This window comes from Nyctibius grandis, chromosome 6 (assembly GCF_013368605.1).
Source record: "Nyctibius grandis isolate bNycGra1 chromosome 6, bNycGra1.pri, whole genome shotgun sequence".
In the NCBI taxonomy this organism is placed as follows: domain Eukaryota; kingdom Metazoa; phylum Chordata; class Aves; order Nyctibiiformes; family Nyctibiidae; genus Nyctibius; species Nyctibius grandis.
Window position 1 is genome coordinate 26414331 of NC_090663.1, and position 16564 is coordinate 26430894.

Sequence of the window (16564 nt, forward strand, 5' to 3'; positions counted from 1 at the left end):
TATTTTTTTTTACTTTTCTATTACTGCTTTTTTAATTCAGACACAGATCTGGGATTAAATCAGACTATTCAGAATTAACTAGGACATGTGGATTGATTTTAGAAAGTGTTTCTTTGTGGCACGTTGTGCCTGCATTGTGATATCAGATGGAGAAAAAATGAAATTCAGTTCTTAAATTAGTGCAGTGCATAAATTGGAAGTCCTAAAGCTATTCTTCAGATACAAAACAACAAAGTCCAAATGAACACATATTCATAAACACAAAGGAGGAAGCAGTTCTTAAAAATATGGGTAATTCATTTGCTGTGACACTGTCTTTGGGAATGTACACTCCCCCTCTTACCTACTGCCTGAGTTCTATCAACACTTGATCCAATTAAGGGAGAGGGGAGTTGTTTGTTTTTTTGGTTAGGTTGGGGTTTTTTTTGGTTGGGTTTTTGCTATGTAAAATCAGTGCCTATTATACGTGATCATTAAAAAACTCATAGCCTTTACTGTAGGTAAATACATACCATGCTATTTTTGATCTACAGAATAATTTATCAAGTTTTATTTATGAGGGGAAAGGTACTATTTCTGTGGGAAAAATACTTCCCATACAAATTTTATGCAGAAATTGTACTGGTTGTCTCTGGAATCTACATGGGGAGATTGAAATGCAATATATTTATTAAACTGTGAACTGCTTAAACTCTGCATTGCATACGATACCAAAGACGAAATACATTCAGTGCATCACTGGAACCTTTACATTTTGTTGGGTTATGTTTCCTAGTAAATTTGTAAGAGATGTCAATACAGACAGGACGGTAGAGTGACAATAAAGGTTATATTATGGTCCTACAACTAGTACTGATCATGAACAGGATTCATCTATTACGGATCTAGTCTCGACACCTTTAACAACTAATAGAAAGATATAGGTCCCTCCAGTAATATCAGAGTCATCTTCTGAATGACTGTTTCTCCATTAACAGCGAGGAGACACTGCTGATTTAGGAACCCAAGGACAGTGCTTGATATCAGTTAAGGCCTTGACATATTTAGGATGTCATTGGTCTATAGTGATTGTTTGCAGAATAAGTTTACTGCCCTTTTATCGTGGTTCCCTAATACTCCAGTACTAACCTGCTGTTGATTATGCCTTAGTACAGATGAGAGAACTGGCAGGCTTCTCTGCACTTCTCTTCAAACACACCCAGCAAGTTATAACATGTGGGTGCTTTCTTCCATCTGTGCAGCACCACGCAGTCTCTGCCTGAACTGCTCCTCTTGCATGACTACGTCCTGAAAAATTGTAAAATGAAAGGGTGAAGTGGAAATGAAATGTTAGTTTGTCGCCTGTAACGGTTTGCTCAATTAAATATGTTTGGGTTTGTACAAACCTAAGAGATTCTCCCCACCCATCATTCAAATCATCTGCTCCAAAGAACAGTAAAAACATTTTCTACCTACTCTGAACAGACACTGTGATTTACGTTATCCTTCTCAAATTATTGATAGCTTGTTGTTAATTTCAGCATTAATGAACTATTAAAAAAGACTTAGCATTATAAAATTGGGATTCCAGTAGGATTTTAAAAGAATATTAGCAATTTACAATATGTGATGTGTCCTTAAATCACCCTGAAATTGAAGACAAAATATGGTAAATTGAGGAGTGAAATGGTTTTTACATCTCTGGGTCTTTTTGTTCCTACAGTACAATGCATGCTTTAATCATTCCATGAAGTACATTGCTACTTGGTTCTCTTTGCTTAGTACAAATGGTTGATAATTAATTCTGAGTGCATTCCAGCTCAGAGAAAATTCCAAATTGTATTACTCCAGCTCTGCTGAATCTCCTCAACTTCCATTTCAGTTCTGGTGTTACTTTAGGTGTATTCCTAATGTGAAAACCAAATATATACGGGTTCTGGAACACCTGAGTTACATTTTGCTATTGCTGTCCTGGGAAAATTGCCACACGTTTTAACTTAGGGAGGCTAAAGTCAGCCAAATGTGTCTATAGTAAAACAGCCAGTTTAGGAGGAATGCTAAGCACCCAGTGCTCTTTGGGAATTCAGCAGAAGTTACACGTGCTTGGTACACTTCAGAATTGTAATTTTTCTCAAGGAGGCAGCTCTATGTATAGTTTTTAAGTGAATGAGGAGAAATAGCTGGAACCAGACATGGCACAACAGCCCACCTCTCCTAATAAAGTATATTCCAAGAAACAAATATCAAACTATGAATTTTCATCTCATTCCACATCTGATTCAAAACCTGTCCAAATAAGAATTCCCTCTAACAGAAGGGGGTTTGGGGTCATACGGCATATCAGGAATGGCTCCATAGGACTTGTTGGCATTAATCTGAAGTATATGTTTGTGGACACTAATCCTGTTTTAGATGGACTTGGCCAACAGGGAAGATTTTTCTGTGAATGTCAAAATAGAGCTTTGTATATTTTTTTTTAAACCTTCCAAAATAGAAAAAGTGATTAAATTTTAAAGACATAGTAAGCAACTTCCCCCTCAGCAAGCCTTGGTCTTCTTTCACAGCCTCCAGACTAACAGGCAGAGGGTGTATATCCCGTTTCATGTTGTCTCTGAACAACACACATACACACAGTGGAATCAAGCACAGAGTGATATTATATGATTAAGCTATTGTAAGTGAGCTCCTTGATCTGCTTTAGGGCTTGGAATGTATTTTTCTGTGAATCATCTCTGATTCTCTAAATCTAATATCAAGGGTCTAAAAATTCTTACCCATTTCTTAAATATATCCCAATGAAAGTAGCTACAAGATCCATCAGGCAGCTTTTCCATGGAACATAGAAACTGCATGGTTTTTGATGTAGTCTTAAAATAGCTTGCATTTTCAGCCTACAGTCAGAAGACTCTACATATTTTCTGCTAAGTCACTGTATTTCTTTTTCTTGATATAAATAGAATTTTTGGTGCTGCCTTCCAGAAAGGTTAAGTATTATATTTAATATCAATGACCATATTAGTGAGAACAAGAAGAGCATGAACTTAAATTTCCATCATTCTGTGTATAACATGTAGAGGAAGAAATAAGCTGCATGAGAGTTATGAGATTTATTTTCTCTTGACCCTCAAGAGCTTTACCAAACCATCTTCTGAGGTAGTATTGTAATCAGCTAGATATAATGGTCTATTCTACAAATGAAACTGTAGATCAGAAAGCCAACATTGGCTGTTCTGCAGAAGTGAGAGGGGGGAGGGGCATCCTAAACCTTGCAATTCTATTTCTGTGTAAAGAAAAAGCATACTTTACAGTATTTAGCAGGCAGTTGCTAAGTTCTAAGAGAACTCTTAATGCTGTTGCCTGCACCTAGGGTATATACCTTCCCTTTTCTCAAATACAGACATTCACTTCAGGGATCCTTTGGTTCTCCAATAACAGACCCAGAAACAAACACCTACCCACAAACTGGTTCACTTTTCAGTCTGCTTATTGTTAAATGCAGCTTGCAGCAGCTGGGTCTGTTTTTTTAAAATAATCAGTGTGTATAATTTCACATGGTCCTTTTTTCTTCAATGAAAGATACTAATTTACAGAAGTAAAATAAGAGACAGTATCAGTGTTCTTCATAGTGATAGTGGTATGCATCCATGAGGTATTGCCTCTTTTCTCTTAAAATATTTGCTTTCAGTGCAAGGTGATTTTTTTGGAGTTGCTGTTCTGTTAGCATGCTGTGTAGCAGCTAATTGTTATATGCTTCTTTCTTCCATAACTGGAAAACCTAACAGAGTAACTTTTTATTCCATTCCACCACGAAAAATGAAGCGGAGAATACCTGCTTAGAATGCTATGGGGCCTGCAATTATTATGAGTCAACTACATGTTCTTTTCTTGTTAACTATTTTGCATAGTATAGAAATTGTTTTAATGCTTAAAACTGTTTTAAAATAATTTAGAATAGTCATGCTACTCATGGCTGGAAAAAGAGAGCATTGCCTGGCCACGTACTTGCAGAGCATATACTCTGCCTTGTGCTCATGCCATTGCATGGCATAGGCAAGATAGTGTTTCTATTGAGAGAAGGGTCATGACCTGTTGTTCTTTGCTATATTTCATTCATTTCCCATGGGGGTTTGCTGCAGAATTTTTAAACATTTAGCTAATGACTTGACCTATTACCTGCAGGCAATATTTAGAATTTAGTGTTTGTACACTTACCATTAATTTTAGGTCTGATTAGCTTTTAGTTAAAAATTAGTATTAGAAAAGGCATGAAGATATCCCAAGAGAAAGCGTCTATAGGTAAGGTTTTATTTTAACCTATTTCATTCTTGAAGAAGTATGGTAAGTGAAAGCTAAGAGGATTTATAAAGGTGATTTTTTCCATCTATATTATAAATGGAAAACTAATATTAGGTAGTATGCCACTGTCCTTTCTAGCCTCCTACAAATTTATAATATTTTAATAAACCAGTAAAAACGGTTCTTCCGCTCCAAGCATGTGAAAAGTAGGGAACATGTGCAAATAATTTAAGAGCATAGAGAAGGGACTGATAGTTCCACATTAGTCTTAAGTTTACTGGGCCATCATATCGCTAGCATTGTTGGGGAAGGAAAATTATACTCTTTTATATGTGTATCTTCTTGTGCAGGGAATTATCTAATCATTTCTTTTCATCTTTGAAGGACTAGATTGATAAAGTATCTGTTCAGAGAGTACCAGCCACCAACTGTCCCAAATAAGAGAAACCTATGCCAGCTGGCTTGTAGAAAAGAATGTTTCATTACAATTGGCACATAAGGACACAGAAATCAAATAAAAGTCATCAAAATCCAGAAATTAGTCAAAATAAATAATATAGGCCATTCCACACAGATTTGATGTTGCATTATGCTACTTGTTTTGCATACTGTGATAAACACTATATTCTGGATGCTGTAGAGAGGTGGCATTATAATCTGCTAGAGCTAATGTTCTCTATACTAGAAATTTGCCTTTGGGCCTTCATTTATTTTATATACCTGCAAAACATGTTTATTAATGGTGTTTTAGGTGCTTCACTACACACTTACACAGTCATAGGTCATATCAGGCTCGTGGGGACTGTATTATTCTATGCAAGGTGTGAAGTCATTTTCTTGACATTTAATTACAAAATTAGGTTTTCATTTGTAGACTCAATGAATACCAATCTGTTTAGCTCTAATAAGGGGAAAAAAACAGCAAAAAGAAATTTGCAATGAAATCTCACATCATGTTACAACTAGCTTCAGTTTTCCTAAAGTTGGGAGGGCTGTTAAAAACTCCATTATACCATCAGTGATCTCTGCCTCTGAGAATGTTCATTAATTAACACTTTCTAATACCTTCATAGTGGCTATATATGTTACTGAGAAATACAGCTTAATTATGTTACAGAAAAGCATAAATATATAGTTCTATTTCCAATAAAGAGTGTATGTATGTGCTTACAGTAGGATTTGGATAGATTTTGCAGTCCTAAAAACCCCACCTCCGTTGCTGCAGCTTTGACGGTGACTACAGACTAGATGCCTCTCTGTTAATCCCTTAGGTGCCTAATTCATCTCTTCTTGCTATGCTCAACATTACCTTAATCTAAGATCTTTGGCTCATCATTTATCACTTAAATACCATCCCAAAATGGGAATATAGAAACTAAGAAGCCCTTCTGATAAATACTAGCAAGATCATATTTCCCAGAAACCAAAGATACGGCCCTTTTTTAGAGGGTGCATGGGTGCAGCATGAGGCAGCATCCTTTCTTACACATGAAGCATACCAAAGAGGGCAGTAAGGGTGCAGAAGAGTCCTAGTTTTTAACTCCTGGGGTTCATGTCCAGAAGCCAGTGCCCTGTCCTCCCAGCTGACTACACTGATAGGCTCAGAGTATCTTCGTGCTTTCTGGCTCCATGATGCCTGTATCCCTGGATGCTCAGTAAGGCACACTAAACAGCAACAGTATAAGCAGCTTTTCTCCATTAGCCAGCTTTCACCTATGAGATGCAAGACAGGATTTCAAATCCTGTCACAGTTCCTCCCTGCTTGGTTGAGTGTTGTGGTCATTTTAGAAAGCAGGGGAGGTTACACCACCATGCCCTTCTCTAAAAGACAAGTTTGATCTCCTTGCTGTTTCCAGGAAAGGTACATTTCCCACTCCCTGTGAGAAGGGTAGTTATTCCACAGACAAAGTTATTGACTCCAGTCTGGGCTGGGTGCTAAAGTCTTTTATTAAACCTAGCCCTTGTAATTTGTTTTGCTACCCAGCTCCACTGTTATAAAGTGTTATGGGACCTGTCAGAGAGTTGACAGGAATCTGGACTGCAGTAGGAGTTACCTTTACGTGAGAGGAAAAATGTACATACCTGTCAGGAAATCTCCCACCCAATTTCAAAAAAAAGAGCAAAGTGAGAATGATACATTTGTTTTAAGGAGAATCAGCGTGAGTGAGCAGCTCAAATCTATAGCCAGAGGTAGGCAAAATCTTCTCCAGACCTTCTTCTACCCTACCTTTATTCACAGACCTCTTTCCTAATTTTATTCTTTTTGACTGATTTTCTCACCTGCACCCATGCTCAGGAAGATCAAAGACCCAGCAATGACAAACGGTGAAGGAAAAGGCAACAAAATGAACTAAACTTGTCCTTCATGATCATGTAGAAGACAGGAGAAAGAGTGTGGAGGAAGGCAGCCTTTGGTACTTTCACAGCTAGGAGAAAGGAGAGTTCTTATGAAGCAAAGTCTATCAGGGAAGTAGGTCATGAATGTCTTCTGAGGAAGCACATTCATTCTGCATGATGGACTGTTAGCTCCTCCCCACTATGTCCTGAGAAATTACTCATCATTGTTTCACATCTCCCTACCACTAGGGAAAAGCTTTGAGATTTAAAAATATTGCACTGTGGGTGAAGTTCAGAGTTGGGGGAACTGATTCATTTACAACTGGATTTGCCTGCTCTCTTTAATTTTCTGAAAGACAGGTTAAGCATCAAGTAACTCCACCGTTGTTTTCTTCTGCCACCTTATGTCAGGAACATTACTCATAACAAAAGACTTCCGCACTTGCACCTCATCCTTCCAGTCCCAATTCCAGTCAGTTTTCTTACAAGGTGGTTCAACAGCCCGTTTTTTTTTTTTTTCATGGAACTGAAACCAATACCCATGTCAAGTTCTGAAATACCTATAGCCCCCCACTGTACTTCTGGAGCACCTCCAGGTAAAAAAGGAAGGGAGAAATTAGGGCATGGCTCTGTGAACCAGCACACAGCAACATTTCTGAAGCCAAGGAACATAAATGCATATCCAGGCAGGTGGAAAAAAAATAAAGCTATTTATCAGCACAGAAATGTCTTTATTATGCCTTCAGTTTTCTACTCACTTCAATATTTTCAATTAAAAATTGTATTTCTTATTTTATGTTTTGTACCATCAGCTGAAGTTCTAAAACTAAATCTATTTACCCATAAGCTTCAACCAAAGGACTGAGGTATTATTATCACCTAGGCATGGAGAAATTCAAATGAGAATGTTTGATGCTGCTCTATGGTATCATTTTTCCCTTGAAAACTAAACAGGACAAACAACATAAAGCAACGGTCCCATCCCTGCTGATACATAAATACACAAGATCCTTTGCATATCAACACTCAAAATAGAAATGCTTATTTTGCAAGCTATCATTAGCCTCATTTTATAGCTAGGCGATCTGAGGCAGTGGCAAAAGCATCAGGAAGTTACCAGTTTCCATACTGCGATGAAGCAAAACTGGAAAGAAGATTTAAGAGTTCTGCACCAGCTCTGATGTTCTGTCTGCTAAGTTGCACTGCCTTACAGCTGTTGGCAGTAGAAGAAAAATGCTGTTCTGCAGGCACTTTGACCCGTACATCCTAGAAATCGCAGGTTACAACTTTTTTTGCCTTTTTTTCATATTTTTGATTTCTAACGGAAGTATTTTTGGGAGACTTAATTCCAATGCAACATAACTTTTGTTCTTTGATCACTACCATGAATAGGCAAGACAAGCAGTCAAATGTATTTAAATGAAGAATATTCTCTCTGTGCATGTATCAGGAGGCCCTCATACTGTACCGCATGGCAGCTAGAAGGAAAAAAAAGGAGTAGAAGCAGCTATTTTCAAGACATCTTTTGGGCACCAGCCGCTCTGGAACTCCAGCTTCCTAAAACTTGGTTTAGATGAAGTGCCTTACTACAGCTTCTTTTGGTTTCAGTTGTTCAGTTCAGTTTAATGGCTTAGAGATTACACTAACAAGCAGTTAACATATATGCTCCATTGAGATTTTCAGTTAATTCATATATTTGTTTTTCTTCTTACTGAAAACATTAGTGCATTGAAAATAAATTTAAGTAAATATACTTTCCTAGTTTCAGTTCAGATGATTCACTGTTGTGTAGCCATTAGCATTTTTGCTTTGAGTTTGAGAAAAATTGGCTATGGTTGCCTTAAGGAATAAAAAAAAATAAGATTATTTTCTGTTTGTTTCTGGTAGTAAATTCTCATTTTCAATTCAAATCATATTTATTTCTCAGAAAAAAGGTTCCAGCTAATCCTGTTATTTTCTTGTTCGGTTTTTTTTCCACAAATAGCTCTAGCTGTGCCTCAACATCTTATATCGCATAAGTAATTTCTATAGGATACGGTTTCAGTAGAGTTACAATCTACTGGCAACAAACCAAAAAAAAGCCTACAGTTGTACTAAATATCTTTGAATAGGATGTTAAATAAAAGGCCCTTAAAATTGGTATCCTGATCATTTGTTCCAAATTTTGAAGATGTGATTTACCTGTATATTTGGTTATGTCAGTTAAGCCCACATTTCTGCAGACCAGAAGAGTAAATACACCTACATGTTACAAATTCTGCATGCCTTCCCTGACTTGAACGTGCCACCTAGGCAGGTTTGCACATGCAAATGCACTGTGTTAGCACATCCAAATTCAATATGAAAGACAGGACATAGAATGTAGCCAGTATACATATAAAAAGTAAGCTTTGAAGACAATGGAGCATTTCTTGTAGTTATGCTGAAGTGATTCTGTCTTCAATTCAAACATACATATATATCAATTGAAAGAAACTGATGGATATTAGCATCTGATTATAATAAGTATGCTTTTTAGACAAAACATTTATAAGACATTTGAGGTCTTTAAAAACTGAAGTTAAATAGAAATGTCAATCTTTCAGTTGTATTTTTCTTTATGTGTCTTTTTTGTCTAAAGCAGTCTGATCTATTACTGAATAACATACTTTTTATCAGCTAATAGATATATTAACATCACAGTAAGCAATAGTGCAAAAACTACATTTCTCTGAGTAAAATGGTTATTTGACTGAAATGTATGGCTTTAAAATGGAAAAAAGTTTTTATTTCATATGAACGCTTTAACTACAAGAGGAAGGAAGCCTGGAAGCGCAGGCTTAGGAAGCAAGGAGTTAGAGCTCTAACGCCAGGATTCACAGAAGGCAGCAAAGAGCAAGTGACCACAGGAGAGACAGGGATCCAGAGGAACGACTTTGTAGCCCTTGATTAGGGCACTCATGCAAACTGTGGAAAGATAAGGTTCATGTTCCTGCTACACTTAATATTCAGTTACTTATACAAAGCTATGCGATTTCCTGTTGGTACAGATTAATGAAACCAATCAGTAATGAATATAACTTACTGTTATTTGACAGCTTGTTTTTATTAAAATTACCACTAAATATCTTAGTTGGAATTAGATATATCTAAAATTTCTACTTATTCTGTATTAATAAAAGGTATAGTATTAGGGTTCCTGAACATATTAGTGATGATGCTGTTCTATTTACATGAGATGCACTGTAAATCCATCATATCAAGATCAAATCCAGACCTGGTTAGTGTCCTCATTTTGGTCATTGTTGTGACTGTGCCTATAATTTTAATATCTTTCCACACCAAGAAGATCAGAGGGGAAAATATTTCCCATCTGTATCTAAACAGTAATTTTTTAATCTTCATTTAATAGTAACTTCAGCCTCAGGCTCAAGAAAGCTAAGAAGACTACTGCTGAGGTTGCTCTGTGTTAATTGTATAAAGTTTTGTTAGATACAAATGGTTGCTGAGGGTTTTTTATATGTCTGCCAGCCTGGTAGCTTTAAACAGTTCAATCACCTTCAATCTAATGAATCTTTAATTTGTTGTTTAACTATTAAAGGAAAATGATTCATCAGGTGGGAGATTTTGATTCATGAGTCTCCATATAAAAGTGTCTCTTGGTACTTGAACATAGTGTGAACATTACTGTTCCCTTTAAAAATAATTTCCTATAATAATAATAATCAAAATGCTGAAATGTTATCACAAATTGAAGTTTTAGGTTATTACTGTAGAGTATTTTATTTTTCATAAAGGTCTGAAATAACAGTATTCTTATTTGCAGACTTAGAATGAAACAACATGAAGATTGTGAGAAATTGTATTTTCTTTCAATTCTGTTGCTTCATTTTTCTTCATTTTTCTATGAAGAGATTAGCATTTACTTGAATGTATAGGGAATATGGAGAGGGGGGCAGATATTTCCAGAGGCTGCTGCAAGGCTCTGGCATGGATGCAGTTCAGACACTGAAGCCCCTGGAGGAAAAGTGCAATTCAGAGCTTCTCATTTAGGCCTCTCAACGTTTGAGTGGTTTTGTGGTATCCTAATAGAATACATTTATACAGCCAGATATAAATTAACCATAATGACACCAAAAGAGTGGAGGGGAGGTGGCTATTTGCTGGTACCACCTAGAAGGAGATACTTCCAAGCCTCACCTCTGTGTCTAAACATGGGAAGATGTAGTTTTCACAGCCTGTGCATGCAAATGGAGTTATCGGAAAGCACAGAAATGACTCCATGAAGAATTTTCTACTACATAAAATTTTTTACCAGAATATTTTTCATATGGCTACACAGAGTCAGGTACTAATACCAGAACCTCAGCTAACTTCTGTTGAGGCACTAAGAGGAACACAGCTGCAGTGCAGTACCTGGGATTGCCCTGCTCTAAATGATAGACCTGCTCAGCACAGTATTTACAATTTGCTGGTTCTATTTGTGTAATCAGTTCCCTTCTTCATTCCAGTGCTGTTCTTTTTTATTCCCTATCCTGTTCCTATTTCTCTTTATTTACTTGTCAATTCTACTATATTAGAACATCAAAGACACTAACTCATTTAATTGCCTTTTTAAATGCACATATTTACAAAGTAGGTGCCACAGATGTCCTCAGAATCTCTGTTCAGCTGCTCTTTAACTTTGCTTTAATTGCAGAAATGCCTAAGTTTTTGCTAAAACATGGAGTCCTTGCTCACACCAGCCACGTGAAGCAGTATTACTGGGTTAAAAACAGCCAAGTTTCAAAAGTGTGCTCTGAGCCTGGTCAACTCATGCAGCGGGCACAGTTACAGAAGACTGAGCAGCACCGTGCTGCCTGCTATTCCCTGAGTAGTTCTCAGGGAAAAAAATATGTGGCAGTGGGGTGCTGGCATGGCCTCTGCAGCTTCCTTTTTGCTATGGTCCACTTTTTAAGTTCTAAAACTAAATGTTCTAGCACAATGAGATCCTTGCATGATGTTCAATTGATGTGTTCCTTTCTTGGTTCAGCTGTTAGCTTCAGGCTCTCCTAAACACTAGATGTCAACAATAACAAGCTAGACTCAGTTTTCACCTTGCAGTGCAATGTATATTCACTCAGAATTCTCTTTCCTCCACAATTCCTCATTCCTTTTCTTCCTAGCACTATGCATGTGTCATCTTTTAAGATTAACCTTAAAACTTTTCCAGAAACCACAACCAAACAAGAAGAGGAGGAATACCTCAAAGCAAAATGATACAAGGCTTGTTTTGTTGTTTATTAAACTTTATGGATGCTCACTGCCATCATCCCAAATGGAGGACATACTTTTGTCTGTGTGGTTCCTCTTCCATGTATGTCTATTCTTCTCTCAACTAACTTCTCTCAACTTCTAGCAAAATATTAGCAATGCCATCTATAGCACCAAGGTACACCATGATAAATGTGTGTCCTCTACTGTTTAACGTTTGATTATAGAAAATGTGAAGGCTTTCAAATAATATTTGCATAGGCCTCTGTTTTATTTAAAAGCTCGTGGTACAGTCATCCATAGTGATTCTAGTATTCTGATCACGTCAGAGTTCCTTTTTATTGTGTTTTGCTCTAGTAGGCAGGAGGATGATCGCTAATACAGGATTATTTACCTAATGTCTGTTGCAATGACAGATACGATACAAGAAAAAAAAATCCATCTTTTCATTTTAATGTACTGCCTTTTGTTGTTTACCTATAGTACAGTGGAATGAGAACAGCACCAACTGTACCAGAGAAGCAAAAAAGTACACAGAATAATTCCAAAACAAATTTAGTTGATTAAATGCAGTACATTAAAACCAGACATTTTAATGTTGACATTTTAGTGTTGTTAATGAAGGGCCCGGCTATTGATCTTTGCTTGGGCAACTGTCTATTGAATCCACTGGACTTAAATTCAGAAAAAAGTAGCCTAATAAATTTCAAGTAATAATTGCTATAGAAGGTAATTGCAAAATTTGCATAGCAAAGCTCCTCTGAGAGAAATTTATGAGATTCTACATCAATCTGAATGCGCAAAGGTCTGCAATTCAGCATGATATGAGTTATTAACCTCAGTTGAATAAAGAAGAAAAATAAAATTATGTTTTGTTTAACCTCTGCAGCTTCAGAATTCCAAAATTATAGGGCTCTGTGAATAGACCAGAACAGTAAAAACAGCCAGGCAAACCCATCTTTCCCCTAAATGCCTCTCTGTTCCCCTAATGCATCTCTATTTTCCCCTAGTGCCTCTCTAAGTGTCGGGTCCTGCGTTTGGATCACAACAACCCCATGCAACGCTACAGGCTTGAGGAAGAGTGGTTGGGAAGTTGTCTGGCAGAAAAGGACCTGGGGATGTTGATCAATGGCCGGCTGAATATGAGCCAGCAATGTGCCCAGGTGGCCAAGAAGGCCAATGGCATCCTGGCCTCTATCAGGAATAGTGTAGCCAGCCGGTCTAGAGAAGTGATCGTCCCTCTGTACTCGGCACTGATGAGGCCGCATCTTGAATAATGTGTCCGGTTCTGGGCCCCGCACTTCAAGAAAGATGTTGAGGTGTTGGAGCGAGTCCAGAGAAGGGCAACAAAGCTGGTGGAGGGTCTAGAGAGCAAGTCTTATGAGGAGTGGCTGAGGGAACTGGCATTGTTTAGTCTGAAGAAAAGGAAGCTGAGGGGAGACCTTATCACTCCCTACAACTACCTGAAAGGAGGTTGTAGTGAGGTGGGTGTTAGTCTCTCCTCCCAGGTAACAAGCGATAGGACAAGAGGAAATGGCCTCAAGTTGCGCCAGGGGAGGTTTAGATTGGATATCAGGAAAAATTTCTTCACTGAAAGGGTTATCAAGCATTGGAACAGGCTGCCCAGGGAAGTGGTTGAGTCACCATCCCTGGAGGTATTTAAAAGATGTGTAGATGTGGTGCTTAGGGACACGGTTTAGTGGTGGACTTGGCAGTGTTAAGTTAACGGTTGGACTCGATGATCTTAAAGGTCCTTTCCAACCTTTCTATGATTCTATGATTCTGTTGGAACAGCTTGTTAAAGGACTTGGGTGCTGGAACTTGTCAGAGACTGAAACCTGGACTATATGAACTATCACAGTTCCTACATTCCTTCATTTCTCCTAAGCAGTGGACAGACATTGACTTGTTCCTACCCACCAGCTCTTTGTCACTACTCCATTGTTGGGGATGCCAACCGCTTGCCATCAGAGCCAGGACTGTAGTTCATGTGAGCTCTTCCTAATCTGCTCCTGGAAAAACAGCCAGGTTAGTTTACACAATGTGATCTGTGGTTTGAGCTAACTGAGGTGGTTTTGCCTGAAAGAGGTTAGGAATCGTTCACGTGCACTGCTCTGTCGTCTCTGCTCTGAGGCTACAGCATTTAGCGTGATGAGCTGCTTGAGTACCTTCTGTCAACACAACTAGATTCCAAAAAGGGGTCTGCAGCTTCATGCTTTTATAATCAGTGAAGCAGGCTTCATCATCATGTTATTGATTTTCAGGGTTTAGTTACAGCTGGAAAAGTTTAAAACGGCTTCTTATTATGGTGAGTGCTTTAAAAATAATGTATATTTAGATTTTTATTATTTACAAACAAGGTCATTTACATTTTTAGGGTACTACTGTATTTGCATTAGCATTATTTTACTAAGAGATCTTTGTCACTCAAATCAAGATGCTGATACTGTTGGTTCCTCTCCACATTAAGTGCTCCTTCTCATTAACTCAAAATCTTTACTGAATACTTTTAAATGAGGAAAGAAATAAAAAAATCCTACTTTTAAAGGAAGTGAGAGTTCTCACTGACTTCTGTGGAACAAGATTTGAATGCAGAATTAAGCTGATAATCACAAATTTGAAAAATTTTGTCAAAAGAATGCAGGAATGTCCTGCAACTCTATCTTCTATAAAGTTTGTCCCAATCCTTTTTTTATAAAATATTTATGAACAGCAAACTATGGAAATAAATTCAAAAAAATGTATTCGGAGCATCTCAACCAATATTTTAATACTCAGTTTTGAAAGTGAAAAATCTCCTGTGCCACTGTCTAAGAACTGACTTCCACAAACCTTTGCCTGCATACTAATTATGTGCATTTAAGTACTAAAATTTCTCTTTCTATTTGGTATTTGATCAGAACTGTTTTCCCTTGCCCCACTGTTCATTCAGTGGACAGCTGCCGGGGCAAAGACATTGAACATTTTTGCCACAAGAGAATATGAGGCAGCAAAGTAGCTTGTGGTTCTGCAACATATTGATCCTTGGTATTGCTGGTATAAGCCACGTTTTTAATAACATCAATGTGAGCTGTGTGTAACATCGTGTGAATTTTCATCAAACAGAACATAAAATCTTCTGTTCCATTACTGTGGAAACTGAGAATAAAGCCAAGATGTAAAGAATCCAGAGATGCGTCCTTATCCTGAGTCCAGAGAAAATTATTTCCACATTCGTTTTTGCATGTGAGGTTAATGCCAATGTGTGACTAATGGGAATCAGTAATACATGAGTCAATACTGTGCTAAGAAAGTATGTTGGGTATCTTTTAATTTCTTCTTTTGAATGCCCTTGTATTTTTATTACCAGTTAATATTAAGAAAGACAATGCATCTACTTGAAATTTTACCAAGTCATCATAGTAGGATGCAGCTCAGTACAGTACCCTCAACAGTAATTCACCTTACACTGTATCTGTTTCCCTTCTTAGTAATTTCAAAGTCATTAAGCTATTACCGCACTGATTTTTATGAAATTCAGATGCTGAGGAGGGTTTTTGCATAACTAAAAAGAAAAATTTAATCCCTACTTTCCTGCAAATACACAGGGCCTGTTGGGAGAGAAGTATGGGAATATCCGAATACCGGGGGAAGTTGAGTCAGCAGAATTTGAAATGATCCTGGATGCTGCTGTAGAGGCCAAGCTAGAGACAAGGATTTTAGAAGAGTGGTACTGCAGGGATGAGAATGCAGTGCCACCAGCGTATTACCTCAGACCAAAATCTGAAATGCTGAGGAACTACCAGAATACGGTAAGTCATAGTCACCTCCTTACAAAATTCTTCTCTATCCATTACAGCGGCGGGCAGTCCTGAGGGCCCTGGGCCCTGCTGCTGTCTCTGAATTAGCTTCTACAGCCCTGTCCACACCTGAGCAACTGGTGCTGTGATTCTCCATACATGGTGAAGGGAGCAGCGGCAGAACACCAAGGAACACAACGGGTCATGACTCCTGTGTTGACGTGCTCTCTGGTAACAGCTAGAGCAAGTGGATTGTAGTCATTCATGACCCGTTGGGACTAGTGGGACAATTGTATGGATTTCTCTTCCCTTCTCTGATGTTGGAATAGGGAGAGCTCAGGTTCTCCTGCCCTGGTATTGTGCTTTTGCTAGATTTCAATGAACAGGATTTGCAGAGGAAATACACATTTTCCCTTGTATCCCCATACAAGAAAGCTCTGTAACAGTCAGACAAGTGCTTAGTGCTGTCCCAAGTCAGATCTCGTACTTTTAACTTATTAACTGTATTCTAACAGAAGATTTTTGAACACTGTTAATTATCATTTTTAAAACAGGCATTTGTCTTCGATGACAATAAAAACTGTATATTACCCAGGGCTCAGTTCTACCCTCCTACATATCCTATATACCCAAGGACAGATTTCAGTGTGCAAAAAAATGAAGTCCTTAACAGAGTATTCACTTCATTTTGAGTGCACATTGTATTATACAAGAAAATGAAATTAAACCATTATACTACATTCACTTATCAAGTAGCAGAATGTTTTCTCTGTTGCATGAAAAAAAAAATGAAAACATGAAATACATAGACATGGGAAGAGTTTTAATGAGTTGAAGACAGTATAATGTGGCTAATTCTGAAGAACTGATCACAAAGGAGAAAGCAAGTTTCGTAACTTTGCATTGTTTTGCTAATGCCCACAGTATCCCTTTGAATAAAG

General features: G+C 37.7%; 1 protein-coding gene across 1 annotated transcript in view; it reads left to right on the top strand.

The window, feature by feature from the left end:
• NWD2 (NACHT and WD repeat domain containing 2) overlaps positions 1 to 16564 on the top strand; it is a 54111-nt gene that overhangs the window by 30019 nt on the left and 7528 nt on the right. The window contains exon 4 of the mRNA XM_068404104.1: positions 15432 to 15635. Within this exon, the coding sequence (XP_068260205.1) occupies positions 15432 to 15635 (204 nt within the window). The remainder of the gene's footprint in view (positions 1 to 15431; positions 15636 to 16564) is intronic.